Raw genomic sequence first — 25968 nt, 5'->3', positions numbered from 1 at the left:
AAGCTAATGAGAATTCACAACATATTTTGTCATGTCAACTGTGGTTTCAAATCATATTCAAAACAATTTCTTTTTACAAAGCATTTACAAATCAACATTTTTAATCATCGTAAATTCATGCTCAAGGTTGGCAACACATCAAACTTAAAATTTACAATCCTCAAAACAATGCAATAATTCCTTAAATGCATAAGAAAATTTGTATTCAAATTATACAATTTCATTCAATAAGTTAAAATTCTCAACACAACAAAAATCATAAATCATACAATAAATTTATTTCAAATCAATTTGGAATTGAAAAATAACAAAAGAGTTAGTTGTGCACAAACCTCAAGCGAGTCGCCTGTTGGCCTTGACTCAACTCCTCGGGTTCTGTCCCGGTATTCTTTTCCACTGAAACACACAATTTTATAGTGTTTCAGTACCATAATTTAACATAAATCCAAAAATAAATTTAACTTCACTTTTACCCAGCTCTAACGTGCTAATTTCGACGTTCTTGAAATTTTTGTGTTTCGGGTTACTATTCACTGCACTATTCAAGTCAAATAGTTGACTTTCTAAGGCTTAATAGGTATGGGAACTCCAACTTCACCCACATACCACATTTTGGTCATTAAACTTGTTGGTTTTGGTCATTTTCTCCAAGCTTAAGTCATTTTGGCACAATTGCCAATTTTCGGTTTTGGTGCTCTGAAGTTACACTATTCCATTGGTCAATCTACTGTTAGAATTTGGCAAAACTTCCTTCATAGAAAATGTTTCTTATTGTCTTAAGTGTATTCTCATTTTTGGATCACCCCAATCGGAGTTTTGTAGCTCAAGTTACGGCCAAAATACAATTACTGTTCACGTGCACTGTTCATACTAGTATTTTGGTTCTGGCAGATTTTTGGTCCAAATTTGTTCAGTAATTTGATCAAGTTAAGTTCATAATTTGGTCTAACTTTCTTCATATGAAATGTTCTACTATGTCTTAGGTTTCCATCGGTTCAAGAATCACCTAAATCTGAGTTTCCTAGAGAGAGTTATAGCCCTTCAAACATTACTGCTCAATGGCAATTCTGCAGAATCACAGGTACAGTAACTCAACTTTGTTCAATGATTTGAATGGGTTAATGGCATAATTTGGGTTGGTGTTCTTCATGAAAGTTTTAGATCTATATCATATCTAATTGCTGGTAAAATTTCAGGTCATTTTGACCTTCCTAACTCGAGTTATGACCAAATGAACAGTTACTGTTCATTTGGTCAGTTTGGTACAGTGGCAGCCTGCTCTCATTTCACTTTGGTCAATTGGTTCACCCAGTTTTGGTCAGTTTTTGGGCATGGTTCCTTAATGAAAATTGTGCCCTTTTATGTCTATTTTCATCCCCAATTGGTGGCATATCAATTGGGCTTGTAAAATTCCCGTTTTGATCCTTCAAAGTAGGTTTGGTCAAAAGCCAGATGATGACCATTTGACCTACGAATTTGGTTTTCATTCCAACAATTCCCACACCTCTTTTGGTCATTATTGACCATTTTTCATCTCATAATAGACCAAAGTCATCATTTAAGCATTTCTCCAAAATTTGGTTCACAAACCCTAGCCTCCTAACCCTAATCTCACTTAATTGTTTCATTTAACCAATTCAATGCCTATATACATGCTTCTTTAACTCTATCAAGCTCATATACACCTTAAAGTCCATCAAATTCATGCACACACATCAAACCCTAGCTAGCCTAAATTCAGCTTTGATCCCTCACAATTATTTTTGTTTCATTTTAAGTTACTTTCTAAGTTAATTAAACTAAGAACATAGAAATTTAGTAAAAGAATTCAAATTTATATACTAACCTTTGTTTGATTTTCCAATCACTAATTTTCTTCTCTTTTTTCTTCTTTCTTGCTTCTTCAATCTCCTCTTCTAGTAGCCCAACCAAAGCTTAATCATAATTTAGTAGAATTTTTGGGGAATTTATGGGGTTGATTCAAGCTTTGAAAGCTTGAATTTCATGGTTATGGAGAAAACTAAGGAGAAAAGAGAGAGAGAGGAGAGATACACGTTTTTGAAGAAGAAGAATGATTTTTTTTTCTTTTCTTTTATGTTTTTATCCCTTTTTGAAGACCAAAATTCCCAAATTAATAAAATAATTTAATTAATCTTTTATGACATCATTCATGATGTCATCACCTTTGACTTTTCTAACTTCTTTCTTTTCTTTTTTTTTTTCTATTTATTTTTTTCTATTAGTTCTTTAATTTAATTCTCGATTCCGAAATTTTCTTTTCTCTGATTTTATTTGACAGTTAGGTCAGGAGTCAGCTCTCGGGGTCAATTGACCAAATTGCCCCTTGCCGGTTCATCCCGGTTTGTAAATAATCCAATATTTCTTCCGGCTCCCTGACCTAATTATTTGACTGACTTAACAGTTCTTTTTCTTGATTTTCTCTTTTCCACTGTGTCCATAAGGGTCCTAAGGACCGCGGCGTCACATTTTATGGTTCGAAATTTGAGTTTAAAATGACTTCGCAGTCATTCCCGAGGAGGTCACTCATCACTGTGACTCTCGGCTCGTTTAACTTCTTCTGTTCTGTTTTTCTTATTTATATTCAACTAATTGAACATTACTAATTATTTGTGTTTATAGCTTCTCTAATTGACTTAAGTGTGGTTCTAATCCTCTTAATTGTCCGGGCCGACACCGGTCACCGGAACAGTGAAATCTACCAGGCTATGCAAATGGGGGTGTTACAATTCTCCCCCCCTTAAAATAATTTCGTCCTTGAAATTGTGTTCACTATCTGTCCTCAAATAGTCATACATATTGTTTTCTTGTATTTTTCTCACATTTCTGCGTAGCTTCATAATCGGAATAATGGTCTGTAGCACTTTAACCAACACTATTTACTCATCGATTGCTTACCTCGTATGCCAAGTTTCTTATGAGCTTCTGTCATAAGTTAGATTCAATTTCATTTCAATTTTAGAGGTGAGCAAATATGTGTGCTAGTGGATCCACTCTTTCTAGGACCTCGTATGATCCTATGGGGGAGAACTTAGTTTTACTCTTTCCTTATCAAATCTCTTGATCATTTCATGCAACCTTTAGTTTAATTTAGAATATTTTAGTCTTTTCTTGTTGTTGTTTTAACAATTATTTTCCTTTATAGTCTTTTTTCTTAAATGACCTTGTTGGTCATCTATAAACTGCTTATCTCTTTCTTGGCCATAGGTCCATAACTATTATTTTACTATCTCCATTTATAACCAAGGCCTATGTGTCATTTTGCACTATCTTGTTTGCTTTTGTTTAACTTATTTCCTTCTTGATAAAATAGTTTGAGATATCATTATGCGTCTTAAGTAAGTTGTTTGCCCTGGTGGCAAATTCTCATCTAGTGTTTTTCTCATTTTTTAATGTTCTATTTGTTTCTTTTCATTCCACAACTTAACTTTAATTATTTTATTCCTCAATCTTATCTTCTTCCTTAACTTGGCTGTCGAGTCGTAATTTAGTACCTCTTATTGTCCCTAATAAATCCACTATACTTCAATATTACTTGATTTGGTCCTCTGACTATTCTAGTCAACACTTTAACTAATATTTATAATGTTTCTTTATTACATTCGCACTAACTATTCTGATTTTTACTTCCACAATTCTTTTATCTATCAATATTCTATAGCTTATTTTCCGCTGGTCTGTGATCATTACTTTTTACTTTTTAACCATAAATAATTCTTTAATCTTAAAAAGGAAGTCTACCGGACTCTCCTATTTCCCATGCTATTCAAAAGTTCCACTTGAATTCTAATCTAATCCTTATAATCCGCACAATAAAATTGTGCTCTTCCTAAAGAATACCTGACCAACTAGTTCCTATCGAATTACTGTTATCAGTAGAATATCATTTCTTAACTGTTTTATAAGTTATAATTGTCATCCATAGCATCCTGTCTCTTCTAGGGAAACAAAATGATATTTTGTGTCTTACCGTTACACAAATAGAGTATTGTTCCTTACTAAACTTTAAGCAAAAGATCCATTGCAATACCAGAACAACTATAAATCCCATATCGGAGACTGGATGACTTAGCCCTATAGGTGTTATTTTTAAATTTTTACCATGCTAAAATCTCTAGTCCCATAACAATTTTTGATGTATCGTAATTCGTGCTAGGGTAACGGAGTCTTTAACTCTCACTACCTTGCAACCATGATATTTTGATATTCTAATTGTAGAGTTTTAAATCCCGAATTATGATTTTTAAACTTAGTCCTAGTAATAGAACTCTATTCTGGTATATTTGTACCAGAGCGAAAATCATTTATAACTATTCCTATTCTTATGTACTATTGGGTAGTACGTAGCTCTACACAATAAATCGCAAGTCAATACTGAAATCTGCAGCTTACAGCACAAACATCAAGTATATTGCATAGTTACTACGATACATCCCAATAAATCAAACTTCCCTATGTCTTATTTCTTTCAAATCCACTAATATCTTAAACTTATTTTGATTATGGTACTTACTGACATCTATCAACAGTAATACCTTTACTTCCATCTAGGGCAGATATATTACTACAACTTACTTTTAGGTCCTCTTGCCTTACCTAATTAGGCATACTAATTAACTTTATAATTTATCATAGTCTAGGAGATGTCTCTCACTAGAAACTTTTCCAAAATTAATTCCAATCAGGCTTATTATCGCAATTCCTATCCTAAAAGACTAATTACTAACACATTAAAATTTATCTCCATGCAAGGGAATAGCAGTAGAACATATAGTTTTAGCATTAGCATATAAATAAGTAGAGCCGGAATCAAATAGTGCATAATTATTCCTTTCACAAGTTAAGAACATACCGGCAACTACATTTGAAGTCTCTGCTTCTTCCCCTCGATGCACGGCGTTCCCTCTTTTTAGTGTATTCCTCTGCTCGGGTTGGTCCATTGTACGATGATTACCCGAAGTGTTGTCTCTACTTCTGCCTCTGCCCCTACTGACTATTAATGAGCCTCTAAAATCAGAACCTTGGACTGATTCCTTTGGTGTAGTATGTGGCATAACTCGACATGCGCTAGTACAATCTCGGGCGAAATGTCCAATTCCACCACAATTAAAGCAGGCTCCAGTGACCCTATGGCATATACCTCCGTGTAATTTCCCACAAACATCACAGAAACGGGTAGGGTAGGAACTTCTGGTTCTTTGACGAATGGTTCTTGATTGCTTCCGCCCTGAAGATCTGCCTCTGTCATACTTGAGAGCTCGGGGTCCCTCAAAATCTTTTCTCTTTCCCAAATTACTACTCGAACTTTGACCGATGAGTTTCCCACTTTTCTCTTTTTCATTCTGCTCTTGAGGGGGTTGGGTTTGTACTTGGGCCTGGGCTGACAGATTATCAGCCATTTGCTGAAAGAACATGGCCATCTACTGGGCCGTTTGAGCAGTAATTTGTATAGGAGGGATTGGTGCAGTTGGACCCCCAACGCTCTGTGAAACTGGGGTCTCTCTTTGTACGTTAGCTGTATCAAACTGCTCTACAATTTTATCCCTCTTGTCCATATCTATTCACAGGATTTTTTTTTTTTCAATTTCCTGTACACCCAACACAAGGAGATTTCTCCCCGTTAGTTCATATTCATGATGTAATGCACGGTATGTAATAATTATGGACATTGAGCAATTGTACTTAACAAGGAAAGACACAAATTCACAATTTAAAATGTACTTCAAAAACTTGCTCTGATACCACTAAAACATGTCACACCTTACCCCTCTGTAAGGTATAGCATGATCCCGTAGAATACCTAATGAACTACCGAACTTCACCTACCGATAACTCATTAAGTACCCTACAAGGGATTTTAAAACAATTTTCTTATTTTTGATAAGTGGTGAGCATTTTCCAATAGGTATTTAAAACATATGATTAAAAGTAAATCTAGTTAATATTTTTGGTCCATTTTGTTTTTACGTAAATTTTATAAAAATTTTGATAGAGTTCCCTCTGTATTTTGAGAAACCAGTTCTTCAAATACCTGAAATAAAAGCACTTCCAATAATTTTCTAACCACTGTTTCAAATTCATACTCAATCTCAACCAATTTCTCAAATTCACAAGTTCAATAATTCTCAAAATACTGTCAATCAATATCATTCATATTTCCTTAGAAACAAAACAATTTAGATACATCATTACAAGAAATTTACATTAAGAAAATCCAAACTAAAATTTATTACAACTTTATACAAACTTTATACAAGCTGCTCAAGACCGATTTTACATGTCAATACAATTACGTGCAATACATACATCAAAATGAATATTTACAGTCAGGGTATAAAATTATACCCGATAACTTCTAGCAGGTAGCTCCCCTGTCCTCAGCAGCTCAATCTGCTGCTCCTCTAGTCTCTATATCTGCGACAGCATAACAAGCTATCGCTGAGTAGTGAACTCAGTGGTACACAAACTAACAATTTAAAACTTAATACAATTTATGCTTGACAATTCATAACAAATAGAATTTTAAAATTTCTAAATTCTTCAAAATCCATGACCTTCAGAAATTAACATTTTCATTCATGCAAATTATTCATTCGAATAACATTTTGATCAAATAGTAACTATTTATTTACATTTCTTTTAAATTCCGAGACAATGCAAAAAATTTTGAATCATTGACAAATTATTTATTTCAATCACAATTTATCAAATCATGCATAATTTAAAGGGCGTTGCCAACAATACACAGTCAAACCCATGACCCAAAATTCGAATAGATGTCGTGTTGTACACCACGACATTTCACATACTCCCAATAACCGAGGCTAAAAGGGAGAAACAAAGACTAGCTAGTATATATGAGTACTCATTCACATCATTCCCCAACTGGCAAGCCAGAGAGGAAGAAACTCGCCCCATCAAGTGGAGGAGTTATCTCACTAGACAAACTAATGAGAATTCACAACATATTTTGTCATGTCAACTATGGTTTCAAATCATATTCAAAACAATTTCTATTTACAAAGCATTTACAAATCAACATTTTTAATCATTGTAAACTCATGCTCAAGGTTGGCAACACATCAAACTTAAAATTTACAATCCTCAAAATAATGCAATAATTCCTTAAATGCATAAGAAAATTTGTATTCAAATTATACAATTTCATTCAATAAGTTAAAATTCTCAACACAACAAAAATCATAAATCATACAATAAATTTATTTCAAATCAATTTGGAATTGAAAAATAACAAAAGAGTTAGTTGTGCACAAACCTCAAGCGAGTCGCCTGTTGGCCTTGACTCGACTCCTCGGGTTCTGTCCCGGTATTCTTTTCCACTGAAACACACAATTTTATAGTGTTTCAGTACCATAATTTAACATAAATCCAAAAATAAATTTAACTTCACTTTTACCTAGCTCTAACGTGCTAATTTCGACGTTCTTGAAATTTTTGTGTTTCGGGTTACTATTCACTGCACTATTCAAGTCAAATAGTTGACTTTCTAAGGCTTAATAGGTATGGGAACTCCAACTTCACCCACATACCACATTTTGGTCATTAAACTTGTTGGTTTTGGTCATTTTCTCTAAGCTTAAGTCATTTTGGCAAAATTGCCAATTTTCGGTTTTGGTGCTCTGAAGTTACACTGTTCCATTGGTCAATCTACTGTTGGAATTTGGCAAAACTTCTTCATAGAAAATGTTCCTTATTGTCTTAAGTGTATTCTCATTTTTGGATCACCCCAATCGGAGTTTTGTAGCTCAAGTTACGGCCAAAATACAATTACTGTTCACGTGCACTGTTCATACTAGTATTTTGGTTCTGGCAGATTTTTGGTCCAATTTTGTTCAGTAATTTGATCAAGTTAAGTTCATAATTTAGTCTAACTTTCTTCATATGAAATGTTCTACTATGTCTTAGGTTTCCATCGGTTCAAGAATCACCTAAATCTGAGTTTCCTAGAGAGAGTTATAGCCCTTCAAACATTACTGCTCAATGGCAATTCTGCAGAATCACAGGTACAGTAACTCAACTTTGTTCAATGATTTGAATGGGTTAATGGCATAATTTGGGTTGGTGTTCTTCACGAAAGTTTTAGATCTATATCATATCTAATTGCTGGTAAAATTTCAGGTCATTTTGACCTTCCTAACTCGAGTTATGACCAAATGAACAGTTACTGTTCATTTGGTCAGTTTGGTGCAGTGGCAGCCTGCTCTCATTTCATTTTGGTCAATTGGTTTACCCAGTTTTGGTCAGTTTTTGGGCATGGTTCCTTAATGAAAATTGTGCCCTTTTATATCTATTTTCATCCCCAATTGGTGGCATATCAATTGGGCTTGTAAAATTCCCGTTTTGATCCTTCAAAGTAGGTTTGGTCAAGCTGCCAGCAGCATGACCATTTGACCTACGAATTTGGTTTTCATTCCAACAATTCCCACACATCTCTTTTGGTCATTATTGACCATTTTTCATCTCATAATAGACCAAAGTCATCATTTAAGCATTTCTCCAAAATTTGGTTCACAAACCCTAGCCTCCTAACCCTAATCTCACTTAATTGTTTCATTTAACCAATTCAATGCCTATATACATGCTTCTTTAACTCTATCAAGCTCATATACACCTTAAAGTCCATCAAATTCATGCACACACATCAAACCCTAGCTAGCCTAAATTCAGCTTTGATCCCTCACAATTATTTTTGTTTCATTTTAAGTTACTTTCTAAGTTAATTAAACTAAGAACATAGAAATTTAGTAAAAGAATTCAAATTTATATACTAACCTTTGTTTGATTTTCCAATCACTAATTTTCTTCTCTTTTTTCTTCTTTCTTGCTTCTTCAATCTCCTCTTCTAGTAGCCCAACCAAAGCTTAATCATAATTTAGTAGAATTTTTGGGGAATTTATGGGGTTGATTCAAGCTTTGAAAGCTTGAATTTCATGGTTATGGAGAAAACTAAGGAGAAAAGAGAGAGAGAGGAGAGATACACGTTTTTGAAGAAGAAGAATGATTTTTTTTTCTTTTCTTTTATGTTTTTATCCCTTTTTGAAGACCAAAATTTCCAAATTAATAAAATAATTTAATTAATCTTTTATGACATCATTCATGATGTCATCACCTTTGACTTTTTTAACTTCTTTCTTTTCTTTTTTTTTCTATTTATTTTTTTCTATTAGTTCTTTAATTTAATTCTCGATTTCGAAATTTTCTTTTCTCTGATTTTATTTGACAGTTAGGTCAGGAGTCAGCTCTCGGGGTCAATTGACCAAATTGCCCCTCGCCGGTTCATCCCGGTTTGCAAATAATCCAATATTTCTTCCGGCTCCCTGACCTAATTATTTGACTGACTTAACAGTTCTTTTTCTTGATTTTCTCTTTTCCACTGTGTCCATAAGGGTCCTAAGGACCGCGGCGTCATATTTTACGGTTCGAAATTTGAGTTTAAAATGACTTCGCAATCATTCCCGAGGAGGTCACTCATCGCTGTGACTCTCGGCTCGTTTAACTTCTTCTATTCTGTTTTTCTTATTTATACTCAACTAATTGAACGTTACTAATTATTTGTGTTTATAGCTTCTCTAATTGACTTAAGTGTGGCTCTAATCCTCTTAATTGTCTGGGCCGACACCGGTCACCGTAACAGTGAAATCTACCAGGCTATGCAAATGGGGGTGTTACATCAAACCCTACCACACCTCTTCCTCACTTTCTATTGGTGCCTTCCCCTTCCCCTCTCTTCCTATTGGTTGAAACTCCTCATTCATATCTCAGTCTCACCCAAATTCTGCAATCCTAGTTGTTTAAGTTATCTGAACTTTATCACCCTAGGACTCCAAACCCTATCACACCTCTCTCCCAAAACCCTATAAATACCTCACTGATAAAAAAAAATAAAAAAAAAGAGGAGGAAAAAGAGAAAAAAAAGGTGGAGAAGAAGATAAAAAAAAAAAAAAAAAAAAAAACTAAAGGGAGGAATAGTCAAAGTTCTTTTAGTTCTTTTTTTTCTAGCGATATTTCTTAAAGGTTAGTTCTTTTATTTTCTTTTCAAGATCTATATTATGTAATGTTTAATTCTATATTCCTTGTTTTTAATTTATTTTATATGTTCATATAGATCATGTAATCATATTTAATTTGAGGGGATACACAACTCTGCACATGTTTAGTTTTATGTCCCTCATATTTTTATTATTTTTCGTTATTTTCTGAATCTGTAAAAAAATTTGTAAAAATTATATTCATATTCTACACAAAATTCTATTAATTTTAGGCTCAAGAATCACTAAAAAAGCTTTAATATTTTATAAGTTATAGCTATTTGAAGTTAGGATTCCTGTAAAATCCGATTTGCAGGATGCCCAACTTATGGAGCTCATATCTCCCTTGTTTCTTAATATTTTTGTGTAAATCTAGTGTCTAAAATTATTTTCAGAATCTTATGAATCTTTTCCAATTTGTTTTGCATTCATATCTGTTGTGGTTAATGAGTTATGAATTTTACAAAAAAGTAGTACGATTATGTTACTTAGAAAAATTACGATTTATGTAGACTATTCGGCTAGGGTTTTATTTGATTTATAAATTTTATGATCTTGTATGATATGTAGGCTGTAGTCTGTAATTTTTTTTATGATTTTTAGGTATGTCTAACTATTTTTAAAAAATCAGATTTCTTGCTACCGTTAATCTGCCAGAATTTAGAAAATGTATATTTATGGATGTTCTTATATTTTCTTGGATTTTAATTGATATTTGATCTATTTTTCTGTGTTATTTTAATTCAAGAAGTGTTATGAAGTGTTTGGATCATGTTAGAAGACTTAGACTATTAGGTAGTTGTAACTAATTAGGAATCTTAACCCTTTAGGAGACTAGAGTTAGAATCCAATGTAAACTATTATTAATATTTTCTTTAGTTTCTTTAATTTTTATTACAAACAAAATTGGTAAGCAGCCCTAAGGTAAGTACCAAAGAGGGCATTTGCGTGGAGCTTATGTGGAGCTAAACAGGAGTAAGCCAGGGATGTCATTGCCATACTAGAAGAGAAAATCGTTTTTTAAGGGTAGCTTGCCCCAATGGCAACTGCATTTAACAACAGGTAAGTAACTCTAAACTCCTCGAATAACTATTGGCATGAAATCGTAGTAATAATAAAATTTTTATTTGGTAAATTAAAATTAACTTTGTTTTTAATTTAACTGACTTTTGCATGTAATTAATTTAAATAAATATTTTGTAAATTAAAATTAATCTTGTTTGTAAATTAAACTAACATTGGCATGTAAAATAAATTTAATTTAATACTTGGTAATGGTAAAATAAATTTGCATATTAGAAATCTTTATTAGGTTGTGATTGTTTGGGCCTTATGTGATATTAGAATAAATTACATATGTACATAATTAACTTAGTTTAATTATCCTTAGGGTAACTTGGTGAAAATTAATTAATTAGGTTAAATAGAAATGTAGGGTTATTTGAAATTGAATTTGTTTGTAAATTAAATTCTCAATAATAAATTAATTTTAGTCATCTGGTAAATATCATTTAAATAATTAGCAACCCCATAGTTAGGAATTACTTGTATATGAAAATTGTGTGTAAACAACAACCCTTTTGTGAATTACTTGCGTGTGTAGGATTAGAATTGCATTTTTCAGAATAAAGTTTAATAAAGAAATAATAAATAAGACTTCTAGAAACATTAGTAGAGGACTGGCACTCGAATCAACGAGGTTAGACCAAGCGTAAGGGGTGCCTAACACCTTCCCCTTACGTACCTACTATCCCGAACCTAGACATTGAGTTATGATAATGACGGTTGTGAACGCTCTGCAAGGAGTAATTTGCCATCCATGATCCTTGGAAGAAACACTACATATGTCCTGGTTATTACCCGGGTGGCGACTCTTGTCTATCTATGCCTTCGTGGCATAAATCCTTAGTATCGTGGTAGTGTTATGGGAAGGCGGTACTTACCAGTGGTTTGATTCTATTAGGATTGTATGAAATGCATGTCTAGGAAATGCTATCTAAGGAGGTGGTACTTAAGTGAGACCATTGTGACTCCACCATCTTTCCTGGACATTATCTGGTGCATTTTATATAATTCTAATGGATGATATTTTGCCTCACGCAAACACCACCCAACCCCCCCCCCCCCCCCCCCCCTTTTGCCCTACAATTACACAGTCCATTTTAGGAATTGGATTAGTGACTTTGGCATTGGATATTCTCAAAACAAAATGGATACTCTTCGATTGAGTGAAATTGGCATTCTAGCTTTGCTTCTCCTTTCAGTGCTTACATGAAAGAGAATCTAATACTTTTTGGTCATTTTGATAAATTAAGTACTTTTCAAGTATTTTTTAATCAAACACTTAAACTATTTAAAAGTTAATTTAAGTAGTTTTATTAAATAATTATTTATTTATTTTTAAATTAATTTATTAATTAAAAAATATATTTTAAGTTAAAAATTAAAAGTAAATATTTAAGCCAAACAATCTGTAAATTATTAATTCTAAAATTTAAAAAAAAAAATTAGGTCTAAAATAATAACAATTGGGCTTTTAGTGATTTACTCAATGGATAAAAATGACAAAACAGAGAAAATAAGGAAAAGGAGAATTATATTTCACATCAAGAAAGTGGATGATAAAAAGAGATAAAGCAAAAAAAAAAAAAAATCTAGATTACTATTAGATAAAATAAAAGTCGACTAAAGTTCTTTCTGCTTAGAATATTCCTATATTATTCTGGTTTTTATTAGGATTTGTAAACAGTGACAAGCATATCCTTGTGTTGTGGGAAACCTAGTCAGGAATAATCAGCAAGCAGCACAACGATGAATCCGAAGCCAATTTGAAACATGTGAAAAGATCCATACAAAGGGGAACAGATAATGGGCAAATTGGTGGCGGGATCGCTACCCTCGTGTTTAATTTGTTATTATATAATATAAATTTATTTATTGAAAATAATTATAAGTTTAAAATTAACATTACTTTAATAATGCACATATATATATATATTTAAAATTATAATATTTAAATATAAAAATTTATAAAAATAAATTATTTTTTAATAAATAATAATAATAATAATAATAATAATAATAATAATACATTATCGTGTGAGAAGGGATATATGAATTCAGAACTTCCCATCCGCATTCCCGCACAATATCGAAGTCAGAGTGAGATTAGAAAAAATTGATCGAGCATAAGACCAAGTCGAATCGGATTCTAGAATAATTACCATACTTAGGAGACTCGAAACTTGTGGACATGAAATATACTTGAAATTTGAACAGCCTCGTAAATACCAAACCAAACAAAAGATTCGAGTGGATAATATACATGCAACATAAACTTGACATGATTCATAGGACAATTTTCCTTCATATACATGTAAGACAACACGTTAAGTAATAATTCCTGTCTTTGAAAAAGTTTCTGCACATTCATTTGCATGAATAAATAACCTATAACACATAAAATACTTGTATTTTATCAGTAGAAACTACCCTATTACCAGCATACATGATCATCCTGTTCTATGTGTCCACAGAAAAAGAAAGGGAAAATTTACAACTCCAAGTTTTTCTGTCTGATCTTACCAACTGTTTGGGCCAGATGTACCCTCATCTAATATATAGATTCTGTACTAGACATATCCAATGGAAAACAAAAGGAAAGGGAATAAAGATTTACAACTGCAAGATCTTTGGTTCGTCATGCAACTGAGAGTGCAGTCACCCACCATGCCGTGGGAGCCGCCTTTTATACAAATGACCAGGGCAAGAAGCTAGGAGAGTAATAGTCGACATTATGAGCAGTGAGATTTCTATGGTTGCATAATTAAATATTTTTCCTTTCCTAGTGAAGAACTGGACAGAACAAGTTGTTCGCGGAAGTGGAAAGGAAATCAGAGGTCGTAGTTTTAACAGCGAGGCAATCCATGTGGCCTTGTTGGATGATGTGGAAAACAGTTTTCCTTGATGTTGATGGAAACTTGTGCATCCGAACTTTATTGGCGAAGCACCAGAAACCAGCTCTTTTACATCACCTTTTTCTTCTCATGATGACCTAGATCCCTGTGATACAATCATACAGCTTGTCATTGCACAAGGAAAATCATGCATCAATGTCAGCCAGCGTTCAGGTAATAAAAATTGATTCTCTCAAAATAAGCCTCGGTTTCTTTCCTTTTTCTTTTTTCGTTTTTCTTTCTAAAAACATGTATAAAAATTGTACTCTCAGCAGCTTCTGGTTTGGTTCAGTGGGTCATAATCATAAGCATCACCAGCTTTGACAAATCGCCCCTTCACGCGTCTTCTTACATCAGCCCTTGCTTTGCGGGAGGCATACCTCACTTTCTTCTCAAACCTGTAACAGAATTAGCCATGCCATGAAATATTCATGTCGTTTGAGTGGCAGAACAATATCTATAGGAAACTGAAAATTAAACAAGAGTTACAGCTAAAAACATCCATTTTAGTTACAATCCAGAGTTTGAAATACAGCCAAAAACATCCATTTTAGTTACAGTCCAGAGTTTGAAAATGTTTCTGTAGATAATAAAAAGAGGTGAACAGATATACATGCACTATCTATATTACTGTGTTTTTTCTGAATAATTTTTTCCCCAAACATTAGTGATTAGACACCTTCAAAGATGGTTCAGAGATTAAAGCCTTCACTTAAGTCTGAAGCCAAAACAGGAGCTTCAAGAAAAAACAACCATATTATCAGAGAAATCAGATGCACAAATGTGTCTTTACACATGAATTACAAACACTTTAAGTAAAAGACACAGACATGCTTATCATCACTCGAGCACTTAAATTATCTAGTTCTTGCAAGTTATAAGATATTCGTCAGACTGAATTTTACAGTCATGTAAAAAATTTCATTAACTGAAACATGAAATGTTAGAATATGTAAATAAAGAGAAGACAAAACATGAAACTCTCAACTTCTTAAATGCACGTAAAACATACATATATATACAACAAACAAATTAGATGACATTTTAAGGATTACTATACAAAGTGGCCAATTTAGTAATTCCAAGTGAAGATTGTGAGAATGAATATCCTAAACAGAGTTCTGATATTATTGTGTAGGTAGTATACTTACATGCGTGTCTTCTTCTTTTCCTTGTATCGCATTACAGCATTACTTCGGTTAGATGATGGGCATGAACTCTCCGGGCATGGGGGACACCATGGAGGTTCTCCCATGAAAAGCATTGAAGAAGCTCCACAATCTTGATAATCTCCAACACTGCTCTCTCCAGTAAGGCCAGAAAATGAGAGGCTTGAATGCCCTTGCCTTGTTGTAAAACAAAGGATTGGTTCTGTTTTAGTACTCATCATGGAATCAGCAGATGCTGCATTGCTGCATGCTGGCTGCATTGCATTAACCAGTCCAACCGACGATCCCTGGAGAAATCTAACCATAAGCATTTTAAGTATGAACTCATAAATGCCTATTGCTACCAATGTCCCAAAGGCAACTGTAAGACAAACAGATCTTGAATAGAATTAACTATCAAATTATCATACAAATAAATAAGGGAAAAAATTGTGTTTGTGAGTTAGCTTGGCTAATGGTTTCTTTTAAGAAATACAAATCAAATGTATGTTAAAAATCCAAAATATTAATGCTCAAAGTCTCAGATGGCACTTGAACTGCATATACATAACCAAAATTAACCGTATTAACAAATATTGCCAACAGTATCTTTTATGATGAAAGAGAACAAAAAAAAAAAAGGTGCATGTACGAGCATATAAAAAGAGAGTTTCATATTAGATGTTCTGACTTGTGAGAAAAACGTAATGCCCATTCCTAAAGCCACAATCTAACACCATATATAATTAACAGGATGCAATATCTGCATTCAATGACCATGAAAGAAAAGAAACTTAAAGAAGATTACTACAATGCTGTTCTTAAGTCAGTCTAGTCAGTAACTAAGGTTGCATCAAAGTAAATGGAAAACACTTTCTGCACAGGTGCATCCACATATTGACAATATGAACTTAGCACCTTTTTTTACAATTAAATCCAATTCTATTAAGTTGATCAATTAGGTTCATAGTCTTATAGTTGTATCCTTTGTTAACTGTTCAAAATTGTCCTTAATTTGTTAATGTGGACTTTAAGCACGAGATGTGTGCGAACTACACGATATTGAGAAGCATATTAAGAATGTATTTCACCTCCCTAGAGCATACATAATTTGCCAATAGAAATCTTATGTAACAGTGTTTCATCTAATTTAATAGCCGCATATGCTTTGGGTAGTGAAGTTCATGTCACATCACCTTGTTCTCAAAACAATGAGTTGATCAGTCCTGCTTAGTTTCAATATTGACAACTTAATGGTAATTTTGGATAAAGTAATAACTAAAAACGTGGTTGGAACGCTAATTAAAGTTTGTTATCTGAATTGATAAAATAAGAAAAGGATATAATTGTAAAAGTGCTAAAGTTTTCCACATATTTCATTTAGTAAATTCATTTGACTTAGTTGAAATTCTGTAAAACCCCCTTCCTTACTTAACACACACACACACACACACAATTGCACATGTATTTGGGTATTTATTAAGCCTTTGCGAACTTGTTTTAATAATTTTCTAGACACAATTGGGATATGGAAAAATATCACACACTTCCGTTGGAACTACTCTCTTCTATCAATTGTCAACAAAAAATGAAGCCGAATTATTTTTGAACAGATCAAGGGGGATGAAACATACATACCATTTGAACCACAGAATGAGACACAAGAAGCTAAACAAATGAAAGGGCCATGCCAATTAAGATGCATGAGCAGCATAAACATAGGACAAGAAGAGAGAACCTCAGCAGCCACTGCACCCTGACAGTTGGAATCGGCTGCGGACATGTCCTTTGACCCAAACAAGCTCTCAATTCCACCATTCTCAAAAAGCTCTTCTGAATTATTGAGGGTAACACCAAAGAGTTCTTCATAGTTTTCAAGATTCAAATCCACTTCATCCATATTGAAGTCCTTGTAAAGATCATCATCTTTACAAAGTGCGGGACCTTTAGTTCCAGGACAGCATAACTGCATTTTAATAATGTGAAGTTTGCAAAGGTCCTTAAGAAATATAGCATAAATTACAAGTATACATATAGAATTGAAGAAAATGCTTCAACATTTTAATCAAATATTTTAATTTGCTGACAAGATTCAATTTTGCAGAACTTTGACAAGAATGAAGTCCTAAAGCTCAAAGTTCGAAGTCCTTAAAAACTAAGAGAAAATAAGAAGTGGACTCCACTGATATGCTCTTCACTGAGAAAGGAAAAAGGAAAAAGAAAAAAGTATCTCTTGCAATGTTCAGTTTAAGCTCCATCACCAAAAATGAAGTCATTTTTTCCCAAACTAGTAAAGCTTCAGTTGACTGGGTTTTGCAAAATTTAGCTGAGCAATTAAGCTGTTCCATCTGATATTGGATGGATTAAAGTCTCTGGTTGATAAACCATAACCAGAGAAACAACTAGAAATTGCAGGCATCACATTGTAAACAGTATTTATAATCAACTACTATCATTGCCGCAATTATCATGCGCATAGCATGACAGATTAGTTCCAAAAACAAAAGAAACCTTTATGAATTTCTATAACCAAAGAAACACAGTAGAAATGTTGAATGAAAAATAAATAAATTCCCAAGGGGCAGAAGACCTCCCAAACATGTATCAATTTTCTCAGCAAATGAAGGGTTAAAAAAAGAAAGTAAAAGCCAAATTTTGAGAAATTTAAAAGCCCCGACTTTTTGAAGAGTGCAAACGAACAATTTGTTATGGTAAAGACGATTGTCTTACAAGGAACTTCAAAGTTTTACAACTACTACAGTGTCACTTCATAGCTAGAGATCTAAAGGGTAAAGATATTTGATAAAAGAAATAGATTCCCCTGCAAACCCGAAATTTGAATCACTTTACTGATAAAGACTGTCAATAAATCAAAATGCTGGATACGTGAGAATTCCTACAAAAAAAAAAAAAAAAGACAATTACACCTTCAACGCTAATACTCCAAAGCACAATATACCTTTAGCAAAGGCGCATTTACAGATCCCACTGGCTGCTCTGGATTGTTTGGCATAGAGATTAATTCAGGCACTGAAGAAGTTCCACCATAAACACCTGATTTAGCTATATCTGCCTCATCAACAGTAACAGTACCGGATGCATTTTGGTTAGTTGTGTTCTCAGGACCCCAAGCCCTACTAGAGCTATTTTCAACGATGCTCATCAATCCCAACTCCTGCTCACAAGTAGCTTCACCAACAGAAGGGAAGTCCAAAATAAACGACCATAATGAAGAAAGTTCAGAAGCTGATGGACAGCCAGTGTAACAATTGATGGTTTGCCTTTTATGGTTGGTAATTGAGGAAGAGGTGCCATGAACCATCCAATCACAATTTTGACAAAGAGAGATCCTCTCTTCAGCACATCTAATTAATGCGGGTTGTGCACTGCATCTTTCACATACGAGGGTTCGTGAATGCCTTTTGGACAAAGCATTAGCTGAGTGCACATTTCGATCACACGACAAACATAAACATGCAGCATCCGACCTGCAGTAGACCATGGACCTCTGATCCCCACAAAAATCACAAATGTAACCCATGTTCCAACTTAGATTTCTCTCTAGACTGTTTAAATCCAAACCAAAATCAGATGTCAGCCAAGGAAAATCAGCTTCTTTGATGCAGCACAATTCCACTGAGGGCTTTTACAAGCTTCAAAGATTGCCACAAGAATACAATTTAGTGCTTTTGCCACAAATATAACAATAACAAACATAGATTTGCAGTTCAATGAGATAACAGGAATCAGGAACTCTCCAGAATCTATACTACGCTTGTGAGCTAAATTTATTTTACTTTTTCTCCCCTACACTGTAAGAAAAACCAGAAAAAGAGAAGAGAAGAGAAACTCCACAGAACAAACAGATAATGAGAAAAACTAGAAAATAAACTATTTAAGGGAATTTTTGCTTAAAATAAAAGCACTCTTTCCATAAGTGCAGCTTTGTTTATTTCTGTTATAAAAGAAAGGAAATTCCCTAGGAAAATCAACATCACAGTATAACATAACACAACAGGAATTCTAAGATACGATATTGTTGAACAGATTTAAAAAAAAAAAAATCATTTGATGTAGGAGTATGAACAAACCCATCATATCCAATAAAAGAAATGAGGAAAAAAAAAACCCTTAACCAACCCCAGAGAAAGAAGGAAAAGAAAAAGAAAAACTCATGAAATTAGAACCCTAAATCACAAACAAACATAAGAACCTACAAGGATCCAGAAACAGCAACCATATCAAAAAAATTAAGGAGCTATAAAATAATAAATAGGCAACAAAAAAAAAATGATCAAAATTCACTAATAAACAAACTCCACCAAGGATCCATAGCTTACTTTCTCCACATGCAGAACTAAGAAAAATTCTTTAAAAATAAACAAAAAAAAAAGAAACAGGTACAGAGAAGAATTAAAGAAAATTACCATATGAAGAAACAAGATCTGCAAAAGTGGTTTCAATTATAGTATAAGATTTACAAGGAGAAGAAGAAGAAAGAAATCATAGAACAGAGAAAGCTATCTGTGAAATCAGTCTCTGAGAGTTTCCTCTTCTATCTAATGCATAAAATAAAATTAAAAAAAAAATTGGAGAAAAAAAGAGAACGAAATAGGAAGAGATGGATAGATAATGGGTGGGCCTGTGTGTGTGTAAAAGAAAGCAAAAATATGACATAAGCTGATAAAAAAGTGCAAGGGAAGAAGTTGTGGGTCCCACTTTCTCTTTTTCATTAGGGAAAGGAAAAGTTAGGCTTTTTCTTTTTCTTATAAAAACAACCTTTTTTTTTTCATTTTATTTTATTATATGCTTTTGTTGTTGTCAAATCTTTAAAAGTGTTCATTAATTTATTATTACTTTTTAAATAATTCGTGCTTTTTGTGTACTCTTTTGTCTTGCGTGGACACTTGACATTTCTTCGATTAATTATTATTAAATAAAATCTTTTTTTTTAAATTATAATTTATGAACACACATAAAAATTATAATATTTATAATATTAATATTTACATTTAGATAATTATTGGTTAGGAAAAATTTTGACAATACTTATGAACTCACGCACACATCTATACCCACTTGATGTGAGATGAACACCACCCTAGGAAGAGGTTATTATTTTTTTTGAAATTATAAGCTATGAATGCACGTATATAGACTATAAGATTTATTGTACTAACACTTAAGTAATTACTAACTTAAAAGAACATTGATAATACTTATAAATTCACGCACACACTCATTATTAAATAAAACCTTAATTTAAATTTACATTGGTATTCTTATTTCTTATAAAAAAATAATTTTAATTCATAAAAATTAAATTATTTTAATATCAAATGATTATGTCTAAAAAAATAATTATTATTTGATATATTATTCATCTTTGTTTGAATAAAAATTTTGAAATTATATTGTATTATATATTATGATGTTTATTAGTAAATTATCAAATTTTCTCAAAAGAAAAAAGAAATGCAAGCGCTTACTTTATGATTTGGAAAGTTGGCGGCCATCAAAGGGAAAGCGTGTGTTTTTATTGTGCCATGGAAAGCCTCTTCGTGTGGGTGAGGCAAAGGGCAATTAGTACTCTGCTTCGATTCTAGGACTGGGGCACCCAAAAGTGGAAGGAAAGAAATTCTTTTATTATTATATTATTGTTAAGAATTTGCCCGTGTGTATATATTTATTCAATAAATAATTGATATATTAATAAAATAAAAATAAATTCTACTATAAAATATAGTGAATCTTATCACAAAATATGATGAGTGTTGTGATTCATGGAATTTTTTTATTTGCGAGTATGGATCTTTAAAACAAAAAATAAATAGACCATAAATTTATCAAGTATGGATCGATGATGTCACGATTCAACCTATGGGTTAGACCGGCACTAAAATCTGAGCCAGCTTAAACCCCCTGAGGTCCATAGTAAACCTAACTCTTCCTCAACCCAACTTTAAAGCTCATTTGGGCCTAATTTTAAGAATTCAACTAAACAGAGTCTAACCATAAAATGGACCATTCAACGGGAAGTTTTTAACTCGCCCAACCTGTAAATACAATATATAATAAATTGGGAAGCTCAGCTCACCCTCCACATAATCAAAATGTCATAACTCAAATAGGAACTTAGCTCCCTCATCCAATCCCATCATGCATACAGTTAATAATTTTACAGGTCCAACATAACTTTTATAATATAGACCCAAAATAAAAATAAGTACTTCTAATATTTGTGGAGTCTAAAATTTAATTCAATTGTATAAAATACATTAAATACTATTAATGGACCTGCCAAGAAAAATAGCAGGTTAGCCACAATAAATAATTCTCCTGTAGCCTGGAAAAATAGATGAACAGGAGTGAGCGTTCAACTCAGAGAGTAAAATACCAATTTTAATCATAATCTCTATAACTATCTAAAGCTAATGTACCATATGGAGTGAAATGCAACATCGTCATAATTTTCATGTCATAACAGTAAAAAGGCAATTTGGAGCACTTACAAACCCAACACTGTCAAGCAATACATATATGGAAGCTAATCCCCTATACAGCCCTCTTAATCCAACATCTGCCAGCGAGTGTATCTCAAACCAGACTTTCACTTAATAAACCAAATGCAGGGTCCCAGTGAATGTCTCTCAAGCCGTGTCTACCCCGAAGGACGGGGTCCCAGCCAGTGTTTCTCAAGCCGTGTCTACCCGTCCTGTCCATATCCAATACCATACCACACGCACGCCACACACACACACTGCTCCAAATTACCACAAACAACATTCATGGCACTTCAACAATTATAAATGCAATATAAAACGTGCCTAGTGTTTAACTACATAGATACATATTTATAAGTAATGCATGGGCATGCTTGAACATATAATAATATCGAAATTACAATTAAAATTAATATTTTACTCACAAACTTGAACCGAGGTTACTACGGCGGCTGGACGAAGGAAGAAGGCTGTCTCGGCTCACCTGACAATTTTATTACAATTATTTAATATATTTGACTCAATACAAGTTTAGAAAAGACCAAAGACACCCTAAGTTATGCTGAAAATTCGGTAGAGTCTCCCCTATACTTATGACCTACCCAACCTGCAAAATGGTTCAAATAACACTTCTAAACTCAACCCATATCTCATCATCATTATATGGCCCCTCCTGGGCCCTCAAAACAAAGCAATAATCACAATAGCAGACAACTCAATTATAAGACTTCAAAACTAATATTTTTCAAAAACTATACAAACTAACTTTAAAAATTCTATAAACCTGCCCATGGTCCTTAACAATATTATAAGGCTATTGCAATAGGAATCGTAATTTTCTTATCATCCACGAATAATTTTATAAATTTTATTCTAACCCAGTACAAGGCAAAAATTGAGGAATGTAGAGTTCGAGTTTACCTATGCCAAATCTGACAACTAGAACGCGTCCAGAATGTCTGAAAACGGTGGGGTAGCCTATAATCTTGACTCGGTTCTGAAATGGTTCCAGCAGCTTATCTGCTCGGCCTGAAATTACAGATCCAGGCAACGATCGAATTTCCACGAAATGAAAGTACATACGCGACGTCCATAACACCAGGGTTAGAATTAAATATATATATATATATATATATATATATATATAATAATTATTATTATTATTATTATTATTATTATTTGAAAATTAGGGATGTTACATTCTCTCCCCCTTATAGAAAATTCGCAATCGAATTTTACACAAGGTAAAATAATGATACATAGTTGTATATCAAACTTATGAGTACTTGCTGCACATATTCCATTCTAACTTCCAAGTGCATTCCTCCATAGACTAACTCCTCCACAGGACTAACAATAGGGATTTGCCTTGACCAAAGTTGTCTCATCTGATAGTCTACTATGGCTACTAGTTGCTCCTCAAAAATCAAATTCTCATTTAACTCCACTGTGTCTTATCGCAGCACATGAGAAGGATCGGGAACATACTTTCTAAGCATGAAAATGTGGATACTGGGTGGACATGAGAAAGGTTTGGTGGCAACTCTAACTGATAGGTAATTGCTCCCACTCTGTCCATGATCTTAAAAGGTCCTATAAAATGGAGTGCCAATTCTCCTTTTCTTTCCAAATCTCATAACCCTTTTCATAGGAGAAACCTTCAAGAACACTGTCACCCATTGCAAATTTTACATCTTTCCGCCTTAGATCTGCATGCATGGTTAAAAATTTTTATGTCTATCTACCCCTGTCGTAGTATGCCAGCTACCATCCTCCTTCTAAGTCTAAACCATCACATCTGACTACTCGTTTGCCCCTCTCTTTTTTTTTGTCATCTCTAGTACTCATTATAACTCCACTACTCTCGACTTGATATCTGATAACTTTAATCAACTTTGGCGCTTACCTCACTTTTATTACTCCCTAACGTGTCTCTTGGTGACTTCAGTCCTCATTTCTTTGTTTCAATAATCTCTATTTCCCAAAAACATGACTTATGCTCCTTACCCTATAGTATCCTATGAAATGCTTTCCTATAGCACCTATCATATACATCTCGTTCGAAACCTTTACTTATCCTATGACCTCAATGGTCAATACCTATAAATCTTCTCTCCCATGATACTTCAAATTTTCAATCTCTTTTGTGTCATTACCAAGGTCCTTAGACCAGTTCCTATCCATCTTATGTAACTAGTTATGTAGAGCTCCATCCAAGTATCAAGCGTACCCTACACCACTTATCAATATTGGAAAGTGAACTTGGTCTCTTCTCTTATAGGACAAATGTATTTGTATTCCCTGACAACCCAGTTAATGCAACTTTATCATTTCCCACTCCTTCTCTGGAATGGAAATATCTAGACTTCTTCCTAAAGCTTCTTAGTATGTAGCCTACTTCTGACACATTGGCACTTAGATCGAGGCTCTACTACTCCTTTAATCTATCATCTCATAATAACTTGTTTCACACATCTCTTAGTGTGTTCGTAGCATACCTATTCCTACTTATCCTCATCATTATAACTAGCTCTACCGAGCTTTCTTCCTGTCCTTTGGATCTTATCCACTTTCTTTTCCAATTTCTGCTATCATTGATATATTTTCAACATGCTGTACTTATCCCTTAATCTTAGTCCTATCTCACCCTTACACATTTTCCTTCAAGGATGTCCATCCATTATCAACTTTAACTTTCTTTTTTTTTTTTTTATTTCTTAGTCTTATCTTGATTACTAGTTCCATTACTTCGAGAATTTTAACTTTACGATTGACTTCTACCAGCACTTTCTTCACATTACGTAACACTTGTAATTAACCATAGAAAATTCTTTTTGTATCCCCTTTCCCAACTTACCTATCTAAACATTATCATTCCCTACCAGCCTTAGTAGGAAATTGCTCATCCTGGATGGATAGGAGCCCCAGAAATTATAAGTTCTATCTAAACTAACACAGCTGTGGGAAATATGTGCCATGCTTTAATTCTAAATAAGATACTTCACGTGTTCATTCTCTTTAATATAATCACATATACTGCCTATAGCTTTCCAAACTTCAGCCTCAACTTTTCCCATTAGCTACAATTTCATTCGCTGTAACTCATTAGCAAATAGCACTTGCTCCAGCTTATAGTTCAAAAGGGTTGTAAGCCCTAGTAACTAGCTCGATTTAACTCCTGTAACCTCTCTGATCATGCTTTCATACTTAACATTAGGTACACCATTATTGTCATTTTCGCCTCAAAAGATTGGATATGTATTAATGCCCATCAAACTTTCAATTAATTGGGTCACTTTGACATGACCTCTCTTCTTAACATAATCTCCTAGAATCGAAACACGAGCTAATTTGAAAAGAAGGAGAAATGTTCTCCCACCATTTATGGTATACCATTGTTTGATAAACAAGATTTAGCTCATACCCCTTAGTCTCCCTTTTTAGTTTCATTATTTTTTTGTAATTATTGTGCGTTATTATAAGATATCAGTTGTATCTACCATTTGTTATACTGTTGTCCTGCCTAACATATCATTTTAGAATTTACTATTTCCTTTTTACTCTCCATTTATCTTCCATACTTATAATTATTTGTCCAATGCTCCTTATACTTAGTTATATTTTAGAAGATAAAAGCACTCACAGATTCTTTCAGATCTACTCCAATCTTATCAACAATCACTCCTTTAATCCATGTACTTCTCAATATCTTATAATTATACCTATACCTATCTTGTCCTATTTTGACCGTTATTAGCGTTCTGCTACATATTATCATACTATTATTTATTTATTTATCTATTTATTATTACTCTTTTTTTTTACATAATTATTCTATCGATCACACTGAAAATATATGTCTAACTCTAATTTTTGACTCTAGGTCTCACCACTCTAAATTTTAATATCAAGCCTCTGTGACATTATCCCTCATCTTGCATATTTATATCCCTTATGTTGACTTTTATCTAACTTACTCCTACTGATCTTGCTTCTTTATCTGACAATACAATTCAAGTTACCACAGCACGCTCAACAGTTACTACCTACTTTGGTCGCACACCTCATCTAATTTTCATTATACTGTCAACAACCAAAAGGGTTTTTATGTCATTGCCCCATTATCCTACCTTGGGGGTAGAAAACAGATAAGGTCTTATCCAGATCCTGTAACTCTAAGCTCTAGGCTTAGGCTCCTAACACTACATCAATTATGACATGCTCTAAGTTCTGTACTTCTGGGTTCCATAACTTAACAATATTCTTCCTAATGCCATCCTTTTCTACGCTCTCT

At 33.3% G+C, this 25968-nt stretch overlaps 1 protein-coding gene and 1 long non-coding RNA gene across 4 annotated transcripts; both read right to left on the bottom strand.

Annotated features, from left to right (window-relative positions):
- Positions 1-332: 332 nt before the first annotated feature.
- LOC131169487 (uncharacterized) lies at positions 333-9018 on the bottom strand. 2 transcript variants are annotated; one of them, XR_009140427.1, is made up of 4 exons: positions 8812-9018; positions 7295-7358; positions 6364-6432; positions 333-396 (listed from the first exon to the last, which is right to left on the bottom strand). It is a non-coding gene; the product is annotated as an uncharacterized LOC131169487 (long non-coding RNA). The 2 variants fall into 2 exon arrangements; XR_009140426.1 differs by lacking the exon at positions 333-396 and having other exon boundaries at positions 6141-6432.
- Positions 9019-13513: 4495 nt separating this feature from the next.
- LOC110653944 (zinc finger protein CONSTANS-LIKE 9) lies at positions 13514-19824 on the bottom strand. Of its 2 annotated transcripts, XM_021809768.2 has the most exons (6): positions 19599-19824; positions 18131-18824; positions 16910-17137; positions 15175-15479; positions 14290-14421; positions 13514-14129 (listed from the first exon to the last, which is right to left on the bottom strand). In XM_021809768.2, the coding sequence occupies exons 2-5, from the start codon at positions 18710-18712 to the stop codon at positions 14292-14294; spliced, it is 1245 nt and encodes a 414-aa protein (XP_021665460.2). In that variant the 5' UTR covers positions 18713-18824; positions 19599-19824; the 3' UTR covers positions 13514-14129; positions 14290-14291. The 2 variants fall into 2 exon arrangements, with proteins under 2 accessions (XP_021665460.2, XP_021665452.2); XM_021809760.2 differs by having other exon boundaries at positions 13514-14421; positions 19599-19823.
- Positions 19825-25968: the final 6144 nt, after the last annotated feature.

This window comes from Hevea brasiliensis, chromosome 10 (assembly GCF_030052815.1).
Source record: "Hevea brasiliensis isolate MT/VB/25A 57/8 chromosome 10, ASM3005281v1, whole genome shotgun sequence".
NCBI classification, from domain to species: domain Eukaryota; kingdom Viridiplantae; phylum Streptophyta; class Magnoliopsida; order Malpighiales; family Euphorbiaceae; genus Hevea; species Hevea brasiliensis.
Note: the sequence above shows the minus strand (reverse complement) of the source record. Positions and strands in the feature narration are given on the sequence as shown.